General features: G+C 49.4%; 1 protein-coding gene across 9 annotated transcripts in view; it reads left to right on the top strand.

Annotated features, from left to right (window-relative positions):
• The first annotated feature begins 436 nt into the window (after positions 1–436).
• TMEM150C (transmembrane protein 150C) overlaps positions 437–20,687 on the top strand; it is a 25,710-nt gene continuing 5,459 nt past the window's right edge. Inside the window, exons 1-7 of one of the 9 annotated variants that reach the window (XM_053975447.1) lie at positions 438–735; positions 10,466–10,601; positions 15,700–15,784; positions 16,775–16,828; positions 16,946–16,978; positions 17,080–17,147; positions 20,545–20,672. In XM_053975447.1, coding sequence (XP_053831422.1) covers positions 10,595–10,601; positions 15,700–15,784; positions 16,775–16,828; positions 16,946–16,978; positions 17,080–17,147; positions 20,545–20,672 — 375 coding nt within the window. In that variant the 5' untranslated portion in view covers positions 438–735; positions 10,466–10,594. Of the gene's footprint in view, positions 736–5,304; positions 5,539–8,642; positions 8,669–10,465; positions 10,602–15,184; positions 15,206–15,302; positions 15,344–15,699; positions 15,785–16,774; positions 16,829–16,945; positions 16,979–17,079; positions 17,148–20,544; positions 20,673–20,687 lie in introns of those variants that run through there. The other 8 variants (XM_053975448.1, XM_053975446.1, XM_053975450.1 and 5 more) reach the window with 8 other exon arrangements.

The raw sequence follows: 20,687 nt of genomic DNA, 5'->3' as shown, positions 1-20,687 counted from the left end.
TGGGTTGGTGGCTGGCTGTAGGCTGGACTCAACCAGTGACTGTCTTCTGAGACCTGATGGTCTGCAGTGCCTGACCTTGTGTTGTCTCGAACTCTGTTTCTGGCACCTTGACCCATCTGGAACAACACCCCTTAGCAGTGGGAGCAGGAATTTGTCCTTTGCCCCCCTGCACTGTTGCACTGAGTGTTTCCAGGCTCTCAGCTCTGGCACACAGCAGGCACTGGATTGGTTTTACCTCTTTTCCCAGAACTGGTGGGGCCCTTGTGAAATGCAGTGTTGGCTCTGGAGCCGTGTGCTTCTTCCAAGTGGAAACTCCCGAGCAGGTCAGCTGCTTTCTGGCATGGGGTGGCTCAAGGGAACGCTAGCCTGCCCTGGGACCCCTGGGACTTGGCACAATCTCTAGAGGAGGATCTAATCTGTTAATTACAGCAGAGAGGAGGATTTAATCTCCAAGTTACAGCACGTAATTGGCTATGCAAGCATCGATGAAACCCGCCCCCCCCCGTCCGGGCTGCACACAAACACAGCAGCCAAGGTGTAAGGTGAGGCCCAGGCTCTGGTGGCTGACTGCAGAGGAACTTCTGACTCCATCTGCCCCATCCCTTCTGACTCCATCTGACCCCATCCCTGCTGTAGCTGGGCTGGGCTGCACTGGGGTAATCCCTGGAGCAGGAGAGATGAGCAAAACCTGCTGGCACTGAAGTTACGCCTTGAGAAAGACGCTGCAGGGAGAGGGTGAGTGCTGGTGCTGAAGAAATGCATGGGGGTTTGCATTCTTGGGGCATGGGGGGGTGGATTTCTGCTCTGCCCACTTCCTCCAGAGGCTCTGCTGTTCCCTGGTAAGCCCCAGGAATGTCTGCATCCCTCTGCAGCCTGGAAGTGCAAGGCAACTGCTGTCCCCGGCTGGCAGCCAGAACACAGCTTTCTAGAAATAAGCCCAGCAGATGGGAAATGTGGCCTGACTGCAGGAATCACATTCAGCTGCTGGGGTGGGAGGCTCCTAGGGAAAAAAAAAAAAAAAAAAAATCTCCTAAAAAGGTCTCCTGTGGCCACATGAGCCTGAGAATCCATGCAAGGCGGGAAGTGTGGTAGCTGAGCTATGGGCTCTGCTTAGATGATATTTGGGGTATTTGTAGCTGGGAGGTCTCTCAATTTGGAGGGAGGTTGATGATCCATTGGCTCCCAAACAGTTGTCCCAAAGGCATGGCCACGCTGGACTTGAATTACCTTGAATTGATATTTTTGCCCCAAGGCTTTTTTGTAGCTCTACCTTTTAAGTGGAAAGGGTATTTGTGTGCAGGGTGTTCACCGGGTTCTGGCTGTTTATGGGAATCAAAGTGCAATTTCCCATAAGATCTTCTTTTAGAAGAAGAATGAAAAGCAAAACTGAAAGCAGAGCCCAGTGGGAAAGGAGGGCATGTGGTGCCAATGTGCCCCAGCTCCCACGGTGGCTCTGGCACGGTTGTGCCTGGCCCAGGAGCAGAAACCTCTGGCAAAAACCTCTACCCAGCAGCACCAGCCCCACTAAACACATGAGAACAAGGGAAAAAATAGAACTCCTGGGGTGCCCCTGCATGGGCAAAATTTCCCACTAAGTGGTTTGGAGGCTTTTGCTGTTTAAATCACGCCTTGCACAGGGGATGCATTGCTTTTAGTGAGTCCATCTCCTGCTGCCCCATTCCCTGAGGAGTTAAACCCTGATTTTAGGCTTTTTTCTGAGAAAATGGTGAAAGAATTCCCACCCTGGCTTTCAGACAAGTGTCTCCAGGAGATGTGCCACTGCCTCTCCCCTTCCTGCACCAGCCATGGCTAAGATGGGGTTAAAGCCAAAAGGGCAAGGAGCAAAGGTATGGCCCTAGTGCAGGTAAAGGCCCTGCCCCACACAAGCATTTTTAAAGGTAAATCTTCTGCCCAAGAGAAGTGGATGAGCAGCAAAGCCTGCCTGCAGAACAATAAAACAAAAAATCCCCTTTTGCAGGAGTGGAAAATGATTGGAGGAGAGGCTCCAGTGAGCACCACAGATAAGAAATGTAGGTGAAATGGTGCTTACCACATCTGCACAGCATGCCTAACCTTTGTATTCAATGTGGCTACTAAATTTTCCTGACTGATACGATTCCATTAGCATTTATAGCATGACAATAGGTAAATAATTATTTTACCCAATCTCATTATTCTTAAAAGCCAAGTGAACAAACAAACAAACAAAAAACAAAAAAAAACCAAAAAAACCCAAAACAAAACAAACAAAAATAACCACCCAAAAAAACCCAAACCAACAAACAAAAATTTTTTTTTTTTCCACAGCATTTCCTGTGCTTCATGTAGGACTGTCCTCCTGCCAGGCCAGAATACACACCCACTGGGACCAGGGCACACCAGTCTGCATCTCCCATCTGCATTTTTCCATTTTCTCAACTTCCTTTCCTAACATTCAAATGGTATCACTTTGCTGCAATTAGATGGAATGTGTCTCTCCAATTTGCTGCTCCATTCCCTGATCTAGGTGAATTTTCCTCAGCTGGGATCATGTGGGTGAACTGGGAACAGCTTCATCTTGTAGGGCTGGTATCTGGGAATGTTTCTTAGGGTGAGAGAGTGCACCTTGCAGGTCACTGCCTCTCCAGCCACCCTGAGCATACTTTGTCAAAGCCAAGCCACAGGTGGGCTTGCTTATTAGGTGGTATCTGTTTCTCTGCAGGGCATTTGGAGACATGAAGTCTATCACAATATTTGAAAAGCTCGATAAAGGAACAGATGGCTTGATAGGAGATGACCTGACTAATGAAATGGGGGTTAACACTTCAACTGAGAAACAGTTTTAACTGGTTCATAACAGTTTTAATTGTATTTAATACAAGCCTCGGGGTATGGAGCAGCTCCAGTGGCTGCTGCTGAGTGGTCCCTAGGCCCATTTTCCCACTACTCCTTTTTCTGGGTGGACAACCTTTGTTGCCAGGCCTGACTCCACCTTTGGAGCAGAAAGGAGCAGAACAGGAGAAAAAGGTGGCAAATATAGTTTCAGAAGACATGTATCTCCCAGAAATGGAAGCAAACTCACAGCAATTCCCTTTTCTATTTTCCTCATCTTAATGTACCTTTTCCTCCCCCCCCAAAAAAACCAAACCAGTCCAGGATAACCACAGCCAGTCTTCAATGGTAATTTCACCCTGGGAAGGACAGCAGCTAGAGGGGCTTGAGGTTGCTTTGCTTTGTAGGATGAGGGTCATGGGAGAGGAGCTGCTCCTCCTATGGTGTCCCATGAAGAAATCATTGTAGGAAATATCTCCAAGGACCCATGTAACATCACCCCTTATGGCTGATGCCTCCCTTCATCTCTCTTGCTTCCTGCACTGGGTGGGCTCTAACACATGCTTGCTGTCCCCAGGCTGTGCCCTTTTTTCAAGCTGTGATTTTTTAAATTTGTGATAGGTTTTTGGTGGGCCTGTCAGCATCATGTGTTTTCCAGCACTCAGAGGGACACCATCTGCTCAGAAGGGAGCTGTGAACAAAATGTCTCAGACACTCAGAGTTTACCAAAAATGAAATTGCCTTAAAATCCCATATGGTGCATTGTTTCCCTTCCAGCACTGGCTGACAGCAGAGGTGAAGTGACTAAGGCAGTTTCTGATTAGTTGCTGCATTTTCCTTTCTGGCCAAAATCGCTGGAGCTGAGCACTGTCACTTCTCACCTGTTTGGCAGAAGGTTTTCTTCAACCTCAGCTGCTGAAAGACAGAGGGTAGTGGGATTCAAAGACCTCCCCTCTATTAAAGTGAGCTTCCTTGACTCTTGCTTGAAGCCTTGCAGGGAGGGATGTGGTTAATGCTGATGCCTCAAGCATATTTTTTTTTCAGGCACCCGATTTCAGGGCCTCTCTTGGTGACATGGAGGCAATAGCAGCTCCTTGCCCAAGGAAAGCCATGGAAGTCACTTGTGGCTCCCAAGTGTGGCAGTGCCTTGGGTCAGTGTCAGGTGCACGCAGAGGGGAAACCTGGCCAAGATCTCTGGATTTTGTGGGGTTGCAAAAAAAAGCAAATGCTGCAAGGAAACGTTTATTACTGCAGGATAACATAAGATTTGAAATACCAAAGCAGGAGGAATGTTATTTCAGCTCTAAAAATAGTCCCCTTGGCCTTTAAAACACCGAGAAGCATACACAGTACATGCCTTTCTGTGGGAGCATCTGTCCTCTCCCTTGATGATGCAGCCACTTTGATAAGGGCTCAGGGGACCTGCTGGTGCAGTGCTTGCTCCGAGGATCAGCACTCTGAGGGGTTTTCAATCCCTGGGGATCAGAGACACAAAATCCTCTTCAGAATGTTGCAGGAGGGCCAAAGCTGCAGGGTGAAGGAGTGTTGCTTGCTAGAAGGGCAGCCTACGAAATACCAATAAACTGCTGATGTATAACTCAGCTCAGTTCTGGGGGCTGACATGGATTTAGGCATCTGTCTGTTTTGTGTTGGTTCATAAGTGATGGCACCAGGACAAAATTTTGACTAAGTGCTACCTAATTTGGATTTTAGGGAAACAAACAAGACAGTCGCTGAATAACATCAGTCATCCTGACAGAGAGAGATGGGAGGAAGAGGAAAAAGAAGTGGTAGCAATCACGTTGGCTTAATCCCGTGAAGATCAGAGAGCAAAGTGATCCTTCCACCCCAGGAAACTGTCCCAAAGTGTTATCACCGAGCTGTTTTGCTGGGAATGTTTCTTCTCAAAATTCCAACCACGGGGATACTTCACAGAGATCACAAAGCCCACCACGCAGTAGGGAAGGGAAAAGGGGTGAAAGAGGCTCTTGCTGGGGTCTCTTGCTACCGAGTGGCTGCTTCCTTGAGGCCTTTCAAAACAGCCATCCAGGTGGGCAGCACCTCCCGGGCGGGCTGCCAAGATGCGGGGCTTGTGTGCCGAGCCCTCCCCGCTGCCTCCGGGGCTCGGAGCAGAAGGCGCACCAGGAGCCGCGGGCTGGGGAGGTGCTCCTGGCTCTGGGAAGGGCGGGCAGGGAAGAAGGCAGAGCAGGGACCCTTTGGCACGGCCGCACCGGGAACAGCCCGCAGGCAGCGGCACCGCTGCGGCTGCACACGGGGCGCGGCGCCGGCCGTGCCCGAGGGATGCCCCGAAGCGCCGGGCCAAGCTGCGGCCGCGTCCCAGCGACCTAAACCCGGCGGTCAGAGCCACACACGGGCCCCGCGGAGCTCCACGGCCCCCGGTGGCCGCGGCGGCTGCGGACCCGCCCGTCCGGGGCGGGGCTCGGCGGGGCGGGGGCTCGGACCCAGCCCGGCCGCGCTCGCCGCCGCCGCCGCCGGAGCCGTCCGCAGGTGCGCAGGTAGGAGCCGCTCCCGGGAGCGCCAGGCACACCCCTCCCGTCTCGCTGTCGCCCCGCCCCGTCGCCAATCGTCGCCGCCGCCCCGGCCGCGGTCCGGGGTGCCCGCGGAGCTCCCGAGCTGCGAGTGGGGCCGGGCTGCAGGCTGCGGCAGGAGCCGGGACCCCGCGGTGCCTGTCCTGGAGCGTCCTGTGTCGCGGCAGGTAGGCACTAGGTAAGAGGATGAGAGCGGCTTCTCGCAGGGCCCGGAGGACGCAGCTGTGGGGCAGCTCTCCCGGGTCGTGATTTGGGCATCCCTCCCAGCCGCGAGTCCGTCCCTTCGGCGCGCTGGGGGATGTGGCGGTGGCAGAACTCGGCAGGGTCCTCGGCTAGGTTGCTGCAGAGGGGTCTGTGAAGAAGCTTACCTGGGTTGAGGTTGTGGGGTGGGACAGGTCCTGCCTTCCCCAGATCCTGTCGGGCTGTCCTGTCAGGATATGCAGGCTGTGTCCGGTTAAGTTCCCTGGAGGGAATTTAAGGTGCCGGGAAAGGCCGTTCGGCTGTGCTGGGTTGCCTTGGGGAAGGAAGGGCGAGATCTTCTCTCTGAGTGATAGAAAGATGCTGGGTGCTGATGTCCATGGGGCGCTTGGGATCTCAGTCTTAGCTTTCAGTTAGAGCATCATGCTTGTGCCAGACCTTTGATTCAGAGCCCTTAAGCTATAAAGGTTGCAGAAAATATGAGTTAACCTTTCTGCCTTTGTGATTTTTTTTCTTTTTTTCTTTTTTCCTTTTTTTTTTTTTTTTTTTTTCTTTTCAAGCCAAACTGCTTGTCAAAGTGACCCTAAGGGTTGTCTGATCACGCAGTCCTCATGCCAAGGCAATGTACACATGCATGGTTAATTAGGAATAGCAGTTCAATATGGAGGAGGGCAGTGTGTGGAAGGTGTATCCTGACACTGCCTGTTGTGTCTTGCTCAAACATGACAGTGCCTAAAAGAAGGAACTTGATTCTTGCCCACTTTCTGCCTTTGGGTAATGGGATGAAGACAGGGGGCTCCTATTTGCTTGACAATGCTCCTGTTTTCACTGCTGAACTATTAAAAGTCAAATTGTTTTCTTGTGGTTTATCCATGCCCAGCTGTCAGCATTTTCTGAACCTGGGTGCTGAAAGTGCAGTTGTTTCATTTCCCCTTTTAAGATTCTTTGTGCTGCAGTGTTTGCTTTTCAGATGCAGAGCAGGGATGTGTGCTTGTAAGAACACCAATGTTTTCAATTTTATTTTTTTTTTCCCTTGGAAGAAATGTCATGTCCGTGGTTTTTTCTCTTCCCCCAGCCATTTCCGGGCAGCCTGGGATTGCAAGATTGCAGTTTGGCCCAACAGAGAGACTTTAAGGTCCCAATCCTGCAGTCCGTGCTGAAGCAATGAGCTGTGATTGCAGGTTAAGTGGGAGCAAAGAAGCAAAGAAAGGTCTGTGAGAAAAGAGAAAGATGATCCTAGGCAATATATTGGGATGGATACGCTGGGATAGGGGGTGATGGCAGGTGAGGAGGCTGCTGCAGTACAAGGCTTGGACCAGGACTCTCTGAGTGCACACTCCTCTGTGCCACTGATTTTCTGTGTGACATCTCAGGAAATCACTGGCCTTGTTGTCTAAAATGGGATTAATTGTGGGATTTTGCTGTCTCAAGAAGACTTGCAAAAGTCTTTCCTCACCTTAGGTCCCTGCAGGTTGCAGAAAAGGTCACCTGAGGTTCAGGGATGAGGGCAGGATGAGAGTGAAAAGGAAGAGAAACACTTTGGGAACAGGTGGAGAGAGAAGGGCAGAGCGAGTGGGAGGAGAGGAAAAGGCTGATGCAGCTTCAAAAAACATGAAAGGAACTGTTAAAACAGCTGTAGGCTACCTCACATGGGATTTATTGCACATTTTTAATGCTGAGCTTGCTGCTGGATGGTCCTGCCTGCCAGGGAGAGGTCTGGGCTGCCTCTCCCATGGGTAGCAAGGGGAAGGGAGCAAAAGCCTGGAGGATGTGGGCTGATGTGCTGCAATGGTGGGGAGCGTGTCCAGCGTCCTCCCTGCAATTTCCTGAGCTGGGGCAGGTCCAGGTACTTAGGGAGAGAGAGAACTTTTGCTCTTGCTGTGTTATTTCCTGCTTCCTGTGAGGAACCACTGGTATTAATAGTGGTGACTGCCTAAACCAGAAGAGCCAGTGGCCCTTCAGTTTTGGCACCACAGGGCTGCAAGAGTGGGTTTTGCCTGGCCAAGACACCGAGGATGGCCACAGCTTTGTCAGAGAGAGCCTCCCCAGTGTGGTCTTGGCTCTTAGAGGTAGCTGAATGTGGTCTCCTACAGGAAAGTCTGTCTCTGAAAATATTTCAGTAGACTTAAAAAGTAATAATCCCTCTGGATGCAGTGTAGAGGCTGCTCACACAGGCTTGACCCCTGTTTAACTCTTCTCCCCTCTGTCCCTTGTGTTTGCTTGAAGAGAAAGGCTGTATGGCACCTTCCTACTGTAGCTCACCCAAACACCCTACAAACAGCAATTTATGATTGTAGCAGCTTGAGACACTGGTAAACAAAGGAAAATAATTCCTACAAATAAGGAATGCTGGCAATTAAGTGGTGAACACCACAGAAACGCCTGTCTATGATTGCTTGCCTCATACTTTGCCTCTCAGGGCAAATGATTTCTGCAGGTCTCAACAGAATCAAAAGACAATCCCTGTGCCAGAGAGGGCCAAAAGCCAAGTCGTGGGTACTGCACGTCCATTCCTAGTAGCTCACCCTCTGGCCCATCACCTCGTTGCTGCTCCTCTGGAGCTTTGGTGATTAATACATGAAGAAGAGGACCTCTTTCTGTGGAGGAGGAGTTAAGTCCTCAGGCTGAAGAGGCTGGTGAAGGAAAACTGTCCCTGAGAACCAGTGTGCTCTGCCACAGTCCCTAACAGCTCACAGGCCTGGGGTGTTTTCCCCAGGATGAGTTGCATTTACCAAAGGAAATGCTGCTCTGGGGACAGTGTACATCTCTCCAAAAGTGTAGGGCTGCAAAGTGCTGTGAAGAAAGGAGCTTGTGCTTCCAAAAGGTGAATAGGAGAGGGGTTACAGGGATAAGAGAGAAGAAAGACAGGGTGAAGAGCTGGGAGAAGCCCATGAGAAGCTCTGCAGCTTGAGTGTGTGTTTTCTGTTTGGTGGGGAAAAAACAGTGGCAGGGTAGAAAAGTCAGGGGAACCTGGAATTTTTCTGGCCTTGCAGGGCGTGTACTCTCTCATCCATAAACTACAGGAGAAGGAGACAACGTGATCAGGAATAACATTCTGCCAAGTCCGTTCCCCTGGGCTTGTCTGCTTTTCCTTACCTTCAAAGCTATTTGTAAGTCAACACTTGAAGGTTCACCTCCCTGTTAAGTGTTCTTTGCCACTCCCAACACTTACATTGTTTTCCTGATAATGGGACAAACCTTTCGGGCAGACTTCCTTCCCCCTTCTGACCTAATGTGTGTCTTGGCTTTGCTTGCTCGTGCACGTTGGAAATGATTGAAGCCATTTGTGATTTTTTGGAAATGAGGAGCAGATAAAACACCTTGATCAGTTTATTAATACCCTGTCAAGACCTCTGTACATTATGGGAGGAGAAACACTCCATCTGCTTGTTGCTGCTTCATTAGATTGTGGTCATTAGATTGGGGTGGTTGAGGTGGAGGACAATCACTGGACAGCCTGTCTGCTCAGTGACTCTGACTTCCTGGGCTTTGCCATGACATACATACAGCCTGCATTTCTGTATTGCTTGCAGAGCAAGGAGATGGTTTCAGTGACTCTTTCCTCACAGCACAGCTGAAGCAGGGAGAGCTTTGATGTCTTACTTTTTTTTAGGAGATAGATAGCCCTCCTCATTTTCCAGCAGCTCTTTAGTTTGGAGGTTGGCTGGAACTTTGAGGTAAGTGCCCTTCTCACAAGCATCCCAAACCAAAGGATTCTCAAGGGAAAGATAAGCCCCTGTGGTTGTGGTGGTAGTGCGAGACTGTGGGTTTGGTCTGTGTTGAGACTCTGCTAGAGATTTCCCTTGTGTCTCAGAGGTCTGGTGAAAATGGCTCCAGTCTTGAGTATCTCTTGTGTAAAGGAAACTTTCCTGTCTGACCACCCAGAAGCCACTCTGTCAGTCACGCTCCCACCACCCCAGGCCGTCCCTGCTGGGACTTTCACAGTGGGTGGTTCCATTAAGCAGATGTGTGCCTTGCTTGACTCCCCACACGCCCCACATTTACACAGTCAGACAGGTTTTCCTCACTGGCTGGATCTCAGGATTGCCATAGCAGAGTCCCAGAAGCCTGGACCCTTTAAGTAATTTAATCATGGTGCAATAACACCATAACAGCTTGAATTGATGCCTTCAGGGGGACTCCCTGCACTGAGGAATCCCTGGCCTTTCATACCCTCACAGTCTGTGTGCCCGTTCCAATCAGGATACGTAGTCTGGGGCCTTCTCACTGTTTATTTGGGTTCTACAGAGTCTCTGGGTGACCAGCCACCTTCATGCCAGGTGGCATGGTGGCAAGGTCTCCATGCCTTTTGCTAGGCAAAGGCTAGATGCTGGGTCACGGCCCCTTCCATGTGGCTCCAGCCACCACCACAACCTGCAGCTCCCACTGTGGCTGCTCACCAAGCTGCTACTTGTATTCCTCAACATCTGCGCCTGGAGGGAGTAAGGCATCTGCCCTGGGAGGTGGGCAGCCCAGCACACGCTGGGAGGGCTCATGGGAGCTGGTTGCCACCTGGCTTGTGCAGCCCCTGAGGCCAGGATGAGCTGGGATGGCTGTATCCTGCAGTGCGTGCTCCCTAGCACCATGGGATCCCTGGGGCAAAGAAACACACAGCACCCGCAAAATGCGGTTCTCCTCGGCTCACCCTGGCTGCTCCTGCCTGGTTTCACTGCCTGCTGCCCCAGCTCCTTCTGTTTGAACTGGGTGTTGCCTTCTGCCTTAGCCAGCTCCTCTCTCTGCCTCCTTCACCTCTTTGCAGGCTGAGGGCCCAAGCCCTGCTCATGATATGAGTGGGACCTCATGGAAGTCAGAGTGATCTGACATAGGTCCATGGGTCAAAACCTGCAGAACCACCCCTTTAGTCCTGTGGTGGCAAATCAGGTTAATTTTTCTTTTCTAACACCCAGGAAGCCCGGTCTGGAAGCGGGGCGTGCCCGGTTCGTGCAGCGCCAAATGCGAGGCAGGCAGACGCAGCCCACAGGAGTTGAAAGTCGGCGTCTCTGGCTGTAAAACAGCAGCTCAGCACTGGTTGCTAAATGGCCTGTAAGTACTTACACCCACGTGGGACTGAGGGTGAAAGTTGTGGGGCAGCAAGAAGCAGAAAAGCAAGGGCACTTTTTGCAGTACGGTGGGATGCACTGGCCTCAGGGCCCAGCAGTGCTGCAGGAATATCTCTGGGTCAGACACTGTGGGTATCAATGTGTCCTTTACTGCCCCTGTTTTTGGTGCTTACAAGGTTTCCTTCCTTTGTTGCCCTTGGCCCATCTCTGATAGGTTGGCCAGAGCATTTCATTAGCACACTGGATGCAGTCACAGTGTATGAAAAGAGACAAGAAACATGTACTGGTGTTGCCATGGGTGAAAATATTGCCTCTCAGCATTGTTGCAGGAGTACTGAAGCATCTCTCCTGCTTCCCCCACGCACAACCCAGAGATGTCTTTACCTTTTCCCATTCCTCTTGTATAAATGAAATGAAAATGGCATTTCTGCACATCCGTGAGATGGTAGGTGGGTACCTGGAGCAAGCAGAGCATCCTGTCCTGCTGACAGAGGGGATCACTTCTTTTCTTGTTGCCCCACCATTTTGTTATGTATTTACAAGCCTCTGTCACATCTTATCTCTCTCTCTCATTGTGCACTCACACTGGAAACCTTGAGATAAACCTGAAAACGCCCTGCTTTGTTATGTTGGCATTTGTGACTTGTGGGTGGCAGGTTATATAATGTGCTGGTTTGTATCCACTCAGTTACAGTGATTAGCTAGCAAGTGACTGGGGTTATTTTTGCTTTTAAAAGCAACAGAGATCTGTAGTGGGCTCCCCCAAAAGACAGAATGTGTTTGTTCCCCTTTGATTGTTGCTGACTGGCAGCAATTTTTTGACTTGCTCTATGCTTTGAACAGTGTCTTCCTTCTTGCAGTGTACCTATTCTCTGAAATAACCCCATGGCCTAGTGCTGTGAAATGCAGGAGTGTTGCTCTGGCTTATTATGCATTTCAAATGCATCTGCATGCTTTAGTCTTAAAAAAAGATGTATGACTCTGTTCATGTTGTGATTTTGTCCTTCCTTACATTCATGTTCTCTGGTGAAAGCAACTTCAGGAGGAGCCTGTAACTTTGCTTGGCAGATGAAATGAAGATGTCCATATTAAATGAACCTTGAGCAAGCAGCAGTATATGTTTGGTGAGCTGCCTGCTGTAATTGAAGTGTGTACATGAGAGGAACGGAAGCTTAATTAGTTGAGGGTGTATAGCGGGGCAATGATAAAAAAAGCAGAGCAAGCAGCTGACAGTCTAAGCAGATTTAGACATAAAAATGGAACTAGAGATGAGTAAGCTTGCATTGAGAGAAATTCTCAAGACACACACTGGGGCAGTGCTAATGTGAAACTCTTTTCAGGTCTGCAGCCTGACTCAGATGGCAGCAGGAGCACACCTCAGCAGAGGTTTTGCAGGGATGGTGTGAGTGTGTGTGTCAAGAGGGACTGGAAAACCACATGTGAGCTTTTGAGAAGGTGGGCTGGGTCAGCTGTGATACCAAAAATGTTTTGTTGGTGTTGTTGAGTCCATTGCACCAGGGCTTTCTGTCGCTGAAGGCCTGCCTGTGCAAACCTTAGTAATGGAAGACAAATGGCTATGGGAAATTACCAACTGCCTCTTGGATGCAGCGTGTTTATTTGGGAGAACATGGGCTGGCAGAGATTGCTGTTGTTGCCAGCTGGAGTTGACTGCTCAGATTTGGCATCACTGGACGTGGCAGCAATGCAGAACAGAGCTGTGGAGAGGAAGTTTGGCTTTATGTCGTCCCTGTGGAGCAATTGACTGTTAAAGAGTTTGTTTCTACATTTCCCATAAAGAGTTTTAGTAGTTTTTCCTATCACTCTTGGCATTCTCCTTTGGCTAAACTGGTGTGGTGCTGCAGGAGAGGCTGATGTTTGGGTTCCTTGTTCTCTTGTTCCTGTCTTCTTTTAGAGGTGCTGGTCTTAGGAGGTCTCCCAGCTTGAAGATACAAACACTGGGGACATCCCTGAAGAGGACAAGGCTAACCCAAAGGTAGCTGCTGAGAATGATGTCTGCTGAACACTAGTGCAAAGCTAGGCAGGTTTGGCACATGTTCGGGGCTTCTACTTTGGAAGAAGTTGGGATTATATGTAATTTTGTTCCTGGCACCTGAATAACACAGCAGGGAATAAATGAGGAATGTGCGGGAGCTGAGCCGTGGTTTTAAACCATCCTCTGCCCACGTTGGGAGGCTGAAACATATCCAAGCCTGTGTGGGCTGTGCCGATGGCCAGCATTAAAAGGTGTTGCTCTTTGGGGACATGGGGGAAAGGGACCCTTCTTTCCTTTTGGACCCTTTCTTTTCTTTGGTATTTCATCTGTCAGATGCAGGTGGCTTCCTTCTTTTTAACTGGCTGAAATGAGGGTTTTTGAGCTATGGAGCTGGCTTCCCATCAGGATACTGTGCTCTGCACTGATCCTTCATTTAATATGCAATGATTTCAGATGTCATTTTCTGTTAGTGGCTGATGGAGGGGGACTCGGTGTGGCACAGTGAATATAAAAGAGAGGGCTGTTTTCCAAGGAGCTGGGTCTGTAGCCATGTTGCTCTGACTCTGGGGAGGTTGGCCAATAGTCTTGGCCTTGCTCCATTTTCAAGCTCAGCACAAGACAGTGGTTATGTAGGCAGCATTCTCACATTTCCCCACTTCTGGTGTGGAGTCCATGTCCCTGTGTGCTGCCTTGCTGCTCTGCCTGGGGGAAGAGCCCATGCCACCTCCCTCTCTGCACAACAGGCAATGCTGAAATAGCTTTTGAAGGCTGCTGTTTCCATGCTGGGAGGCAGAGGAGCTGCAGCAACCCATTAGTGAGGACAGGTTGGCTACTGTTTGCTTTTATTGTGTAAATGAAACTTCCGTGCCTTTCCAAGGGTGAAGGGTAAACAATAAGATGTGCTATCCCCTGACATGAAAGAACTGTGTTACCTTGGCTCAGTTCAGCCCCCACCAGAGACATGAGGAGAGTTGAGCACAGCAGTAATTACCTTGCAGGGCAGACAGGGGCTGGAACAGGAGGTTGCTCCCTTCAGCCAAGGCAGGAGAGGGGAATTTGGCCACAGTTGTGTCTCCCTTGCGCGGGGCACTGGCAGAGGCTGTCTGGGACGCGCTCCTGTGGCAGCTGCCACCTGGAAGTGGTCCTTGAGATTGCTGCCATGGGTCTCCCAGTACCACAGCACCGTCCAACACCAGCTAAGGAATGCTGCTGCAGTGCTGCAGAGCAGCAGGAGGAAAAGGCAAGGGCAGCACTTCATGGAACAGCCGCAAGCATGACAGCGGGTTACAGAAATGTGAGATGCTGTGTCTCCTGTGCTAGAGGAGAGGAATAGAAGTGATGGGAGATCTAGTCCCCCTCACTGATAATTTCTTCTGATCCGTTCACTGTGCTGAAGATCTATATGCACACTGGAGCTGCCTGCCTTTTAAATCAGCATACTTAATACTTGCATCATTTCATGCTCCTTGTCTGCAGTTCTCTCTGCTCCCAGGTCGGAGAAGAGACCTTGTCTGACTGCTTTTCTGTCTTCTAAGGTTTGGAATTCAGCCGTACTCCAGGCTGTCTGTACGAACAGCACCAAATTGTGGTCTCGTGGCTCTGTGCAAGTGTGGTGTGACTCTGGGCACTGCCAGGCTGTTGTTTCGTACCCCTGCTAGGCCATTTGCAGGGAAAACAAGATAGCTGACCTGTAGAGGTGAGAGTGCCATGCCTTCTGTGGGGTGTGGGGAGCCTCACTCAAGCTCTTCAGCCTCTGTCCCAGTGAGGCAGGGCAGGAATTGGTGTCTGGGGCCCCAGGCAGTCCAGCCAGCGTGTCCTTTGCAGCTTGGGGTGCCTTAGGGGAGCAGTGAGCTGGGGGCTGCTGTGACACGGTGAGGGTGTTGACTCTCTTCTGGGTCTTCACAGCAGGGAGCAGACCATGGCTCTGTGCTGCAGATGTAGGAAGGCCAGGGGAGTTGAGAGGAGGAGGATGACAAGGTGGGTACTTTCTTCTCTGAGCTGAGGGATGGGTCATGGCTTTAAGGAGTTGGACAAGGTAATTGAGCTGCAAATGCAAGTGGGCTCGAGTGAGAGGCTGTCATCTCTAAGTTGTCCTGGCACCCCAGGGTGCCTCACTATGCCATGTGGGTGCTGGTGGCCCCAAGGAATGCCTGCCCTGCAGCAGGGAGTGGCACAGGTGCTGCTGCCCTGGTGAAAGTAAAGCAGGTGCTGGAGCTGTGAGCCTGGTGTTGTTCCCCTCTCTTTGTGTCTCTTGGCTGTGCTGGTGCCTGCAGGAACATTTAAGGAGGAGAACAGAGCATGAGAAAATACTTGATCCATTATCTCATGGAGACAGGATTCCCTGTGTCCGCAGCACAGCAGCGTTTCCGAATCGCACATATTAGAGGAACAGCCCCGGCATTCCAGATGCTCGTCCAGCGTGATCTTGCCTGGAGGACAAATGCTTCCTCGGGAGGCGCTGTCCGCAGCATCCTTACGCCACATGCAGGATTTCACAGTGCCTGCACGTCAAGAGCGGATGCTGTTTGGCAGCGCCTCGTCCCGATTCCCGACAGCGCCCTGGGAGCCGGCACTGGAGCTTGGCTCCGCTCTAGGTGTGGCCAGACGCTGTTTTTAGCTGCTTGCTGCGGCCAGGATGGGAGCTGGTGGTGCCCTTTGTGGAGATGATGCCAGCACGGGCATCCCTCTCTCTCCATGCCGCAGGCTTTGCTGAGGCAGCGTGTGTGGAATTGGTAATGATCCTGGGTAGGAGGCTGCCTTGCCTTGTCCGTGTGGGAAACAGCAGGGAATCAGAGCTGCAGGTCTTGTGGTCACCTTGCACCAAATCCTTGAGAGAAGCACTTCGAAAACCACTCAAATTCTGTAGGTGTGGTTGAAAAAAAGTCTCCAGCTGCGGGGCTCTGGTGCCTTGCTTGTTACAAACCGTGTGGAGGATGCTGCCTGCGTGCAGCAGCTTAGCCCCTTGTGGCCATGAGGAGCTTGGTGCCTTGGCACCTGCTGTGAGGATGCCCTTCTTGCTCTCAGAAGAGGGGGGCTAAGGAGGGTGGGTGCCTCAGCCCTCTGTTTTTACTTTGTTCTTTGTTTCTAGCAGGTATGGATGGGAAGAAATGCAGCGTGTGGATGTTTTTACCTCTTGTCTTTACCCTGTTTACATCAGCTGGATTATGGATAGTGTAAGTTATCTCCTGCTGGTTATTTGGGAGGCTGCTTCTCATTAAGGAGAGCCTTTGGGGATGCTCTGCCCTTGAGCTACTGTGGGGCTGGGAAGGCACATGATAGGAGCAGGGGCCAGTCTGTGCCATTCGTGGCTTGAGGTATCACATTTTTATCCCTGAGTTTCTGTGCTCCCCAGGCCAAGTTGCTGACCTTGCTTTCTTCCTGGTATGTGCTACTGGGAGCTGCCTGAAAAGAGACAGCCAAAAATGTAAAAATTTCCTTTAATGACATTTTCTTTGAATGACTCAGCAGAGCTCTTGGAGAAACACTTAGGCCCTGCTTTGGGGTCGAAATTCAAAATCTGCAGCCTCCAGCACCACACTGAAAACCTGCCAGCAGCTTAATGCTGACACCTCACTTTTTCCCTAATGCTTCCTACCAAAATGCATGTAAGACGTGCACTTCCCTGAGCTGGGCTCTCTCCAAGCGTGCAGGCAGATGACTGCAGCATGAATTTGGGAGTGATAAATGTGTGCTCCAGCTGAGAAGCAGTTATGTTGTAGGATGTGGCTTTGGCCATGGTCCATGGATGCTGTTTTTCAGCAGCAGGGGCAGCTTAAGCCTTTTGTCTGACCTCCACTGCTTGCTGTTTTTCTTGTCCCATCCACTCTCTATTAAAACAGCTTTTGTGGATGGAGTACCATAGTAAACCTGATGAATCAAAATTACTCAAACTAAAAATGAAAACATTCCCCTGTCTGGTTGTTTGTAAAGCAGCTCAGTTCAGTGACCCTGTTTGTCTACTCAACTGTGCAAACCAGATGCAACACAAAGGAAGGCACATGGACTGAGAAATAATAAAACTGCCTGCTTGGGCAGAGAGAAACTCCAGCAGATCCTGCCAGTGGGCTTGAAACACTTAATGTGTTGTTTAAGTGATATTTAGAGTGGAAGCTAGGATGAGGTTACACACTATTTCCTTTTTTCTTTTCCCTTTTTCTTGACAGGTACTTTATAGCAGTGGAAGATAACAAAATTCTCCCACTAAGTGTACCAGATAGGTAAGAGCTGTTTGTGGACTTTATATTCAATCCCTTGTTTCTTTGAAATAATGAAACAATTACAGAAAAATGGGAAAGAAAACCTTGAATCTTTATTCCTGTGCCTGTGTCTCTTAGGAAACCTGGTCCCAAAAGACCGCCTTATATAAGGTAAATGAATTATTTTCTTCCAAGTACTGCTCTGGTTAATGGTTGCTACTTATGTGTCTTTGCCATCTTAGAGTTACAATGATACACTTTATATTTTCAAGTATTGCAGGTGATGCACCTCCTGCAAGCTGTGTGTTTAGTCAAGTCATGAACATGGCAGCATTTCTAGGTAGGAACCACAACTGGAGTTTCTTTCTTTCTGTTTGTTTTAAGAGTCACTGAAACATAAGTAATATCCTGTACATATTCTTCTTGAATGTGATGATGTGAAACCTTTTGAACTGTATGTTTCATTGCTGCTTCTTCCCATTGCAAAGGAAGAAATGTAACAGGGGAAATGCAACCTCCAGACTGCAAATGTGTCGTGGGAGGCGTGATGGTAGGTGACTGTCTCGGCCTTGGTGATCATGAAATGGTTGAGTTTAGAACTTCTGCTGTAATGAGAGAAAAGGAATTTAGGGAATCAAAGCAGAATTGGTCTCCTAAATTTCAAGAAAGCAAACTTTAGGCTCTTCAGGGAGGTACTTAGCAGAATATCTCAGGAATCTACTTTTGAGGGCTTAGGTGTCCATGAGTGCTGGTCAGTCTTTAAGAATCACCTTTTAGAAGCACAGGAGCAGGCAACCCAGCTGTGTGGGATTATGCTCAAAGACTGGGGCAGAAGACCAGCTTGGCTTAAGAGGAGAAAGCCATTATATGGTCTCTGGAAGAGAGGTTAGGCTTTGCAGGAGGATTGCAGAGCTGTGGTTTGTATATGCAGGGAGAAGACAGGAAAGGCCAAAGCTCGGTGTGATTTAAAACTGGTCAGAGTTGTTTCAGACAACAAGAAGAGTGTTTTTAAGTGTGTCAGTGGCAAAAGGAGGCCTGAAGAAGATGTTACACAGATACTTGTTAGAGGCTGTAACCTGGCTAATAGGGATGAAGAAGAAGCTGAGGCATTCAATACTTCCTCTGCCTCAGTTTTTCATAAAATGCTGATAGACCTTGGGCTGTCCAGTCCTCTGAGTTGAAGGACTGCAAGTGTGGGAGCGGTGGCTGTCCATTTGTGAGCACTGGAACTGTCAGGGACCAGATGTATCAGCTGAATGCTCACAAGACCCTTGGTCCTGGATGGGATTCATCCCAGAATACTGAAGGAGGTAGTGGATGTTAGGGCAGGACCTCTCTCTTTCATCTACCAAATGTCTTGGGATTCTGGAGGGGTGCCTTGCTGACTGGAAGCCAGCCAGTGTTATTCCAGCCTACAAGAAGGGCATGAAGAAACACCCTGAGACCCACAGACCTCTTGGTCTAACCTCAGTTCCTGGAAAAATTATGGACAAGATGATACGGATGCATTGAAAGAATGATGCAATCACCAGGCACAGTCAGCAGGGGCTCACAAAGGAAAGTCCTGTTTAACAGATTCAATGTCCTTCCATGATAAGGCCACATACGTGGTGGACGAAGGGAAGGTGTTGGATGTAGCTTTTCTGGATTTTAATAAGACTTCTGACACTGTCCCTCACAGCAGCCTTCTGGAGAAGTTCTCCACCTGTGAGATCATCAGGTTCACAGTGCACTGGGTGAAGAACTGGCTGAAGGGCAGGACTCACAGGGCTGTAGAGAAGCTACATCTGTCTGCTATCTAGCCACCAGCCTCAGGGCTCAGTTCTGGGGCCAGTTCTGTTCAATATTTTTATCAATGATCTGAATGAATGACATGAAGGCACCATTAGCAAGTTTGCTGGGGATCCCAAACTGAGAGGTGCTGTTGACTCTCCTGAGAAACCAGGTGCCTTCCAGAGGGGTCTAGATAGCTGGAGCATTGGGCAGTGATTAATGGGATGAAATTAAACAACTCTAAATGCTGTATCCTGCACCTGGGACAGAGTAACACTGGGCTCAAGTATAAATGGATAAGAGGATGTGGAATGGGAGGTGTGGATCTATTCCTCCTCAGATCCAGTGACAGGATGTGGGAATGGTTCAAAACTGCTCCAGGAGGAGTTTAGACTGAACTTTAGGAAGCATTTCTTTACTGAGAGAGCTCTCAAACACCACAATAGGATTCCTATTGAGATAGTTGATGCCCCAAGCCTGTCACTGTCACTTTAACTTTTGGTCAGCTCTGAATTGGTCAGGTAGCTGAATTTGGTGATTGTTGTAGGCCCCTTCCAACAGAAACAGTCTGTTCTGATCTCTGCTTTGTGAGTAAAGTCAATCTTTCCTCTGCTGTATTTGTGTACTTCTGAGAGCTGCTTTTAGCTTGTATCTCTGACCACCTTGATTATGTCAAAGCTAAAGGACAGGAAAACTAGAGAAACATGCTAGAAATGTGGGAATTACTGAAATTGAAAATGCCAATGTTTTGCATGGAATGCTTTTAATACCCTTTTGTCATTCCCATCAGGTTTTAGAAAAAGATCACATAATTTCAGGAGTCTGTATTGTAGAAATAGAAATTAAAAAGTTCCTGTACATGACCTTGAGTAGTCACAGGTGGCTGTCCCAAACAATTGCCTGGGGATAAAAAATAGAAATCCTCTTTTTGAGGGGGAACAAAGTTCTCATTTTTAAGGATTTGGAGTGGATTGATTCACTAGAGTAATTGTGAGAGAGTAAATTCAACTGTCTTTTGCATTCTGGGTTAAAGTGGGTGGTTTTCACTTACAGTGCCCTTACTTTTCCTAAACCATGTTTTCAATATTATACCAGGGGTTTTGGGGAAAATGCAAATCTAATTTGCTAGAGGCATCTATTTACAACAATATGAGCTGTGTGCTATCAAGTTGAGCACGAGCATAAGAAGGTGTTTGACAGCAAGCAAATTTCCCTGTTCAACTAAATTGATTTTTAGTGGTCTGGCTTGAATCCCATCTGAAGGGCAACTGTTTGCCTGGCTTTCTGTGTTGTTCCACGCACCATTCACTAGGGAGGGCAAGAATACACAATTTGAGTATCTTCTGGGGTTATGCCATGCCATACAATGTATGATACAGCATATCTATCATGTATAGTATACCACAGTGCTTGGGGGAATTGTTAGCTTGGAAGGAATGTTACTCTGTTCTTCATGGAAAATTAGTGCAACATTTTGGCTTATGTTTGTGGCAACAGAGCTAGTTCCAGAGGAGGAAAAAAGGCAGTGGACGTTATGGCAAACCCTGCAGAAATATGTATATGCCATTCACATGCTTTTAAATACCAGTGGGGTTTGACATACGTTCTCCAGCAGAGCTCAGGACTCGTGAGTGGAGTGAAGCAATGCAAGTCCAGGTGCCACTAAGTGAATGTATGGTGTGCTGGGAGCTTCACAGGCAAGCAGGAAGGTGTTCTTCCCCCAGAAAATTTGCAGACAAAGCATAATGAGAAAAATAAGTCTGGAGCTTGCTGTAGCCGAATGACGAGAGAAATGCTTCCTGTGCTTAGTCTTGTCCCTGATTAAATGGGAGGGGGCCGTGCAGAAACACAAAGCTTGCCAGCCTGCAGGTGGAAAGAGAAGGAGGGGCTGTGAGGCCCCAGGCAGGTGTTTGCTGCAGCAGGTTCGACCTACTGATGCCCCTTGCCTTGTGTTTCCTTCCCAGTGCTTGTTGTGGCTGTCCTGCGCTTCATTCAGCTGAAGCCAAAGGTGCTCACCCCTTGGCTGAACATCAGCGGCTTGGTGGCTCTGTGCTTGGCCTCTTTTGGGATGACCTTACTCGGCAACTTTCAGGTACTGCTCTGCAGG

Source organism: Vidua macroura, chromosome 4 (genome assembly GCF_024509145.1).
Source record: "Vidua macroura isolate BioBank_ID:100142 chromosome 4, ASM2450914v1, whole genome shotgun sequence".
Lineage (NCBI taxonomy): Eukaryota > Metazoa > Chordata > Aves > Passeriformes > Viduidae > Vidua > Vidua macroura.
Note: the sequence above shows the minus strand (reverse complement) of the source record. Positions and strands in the feature narration are given on the sequence as shown.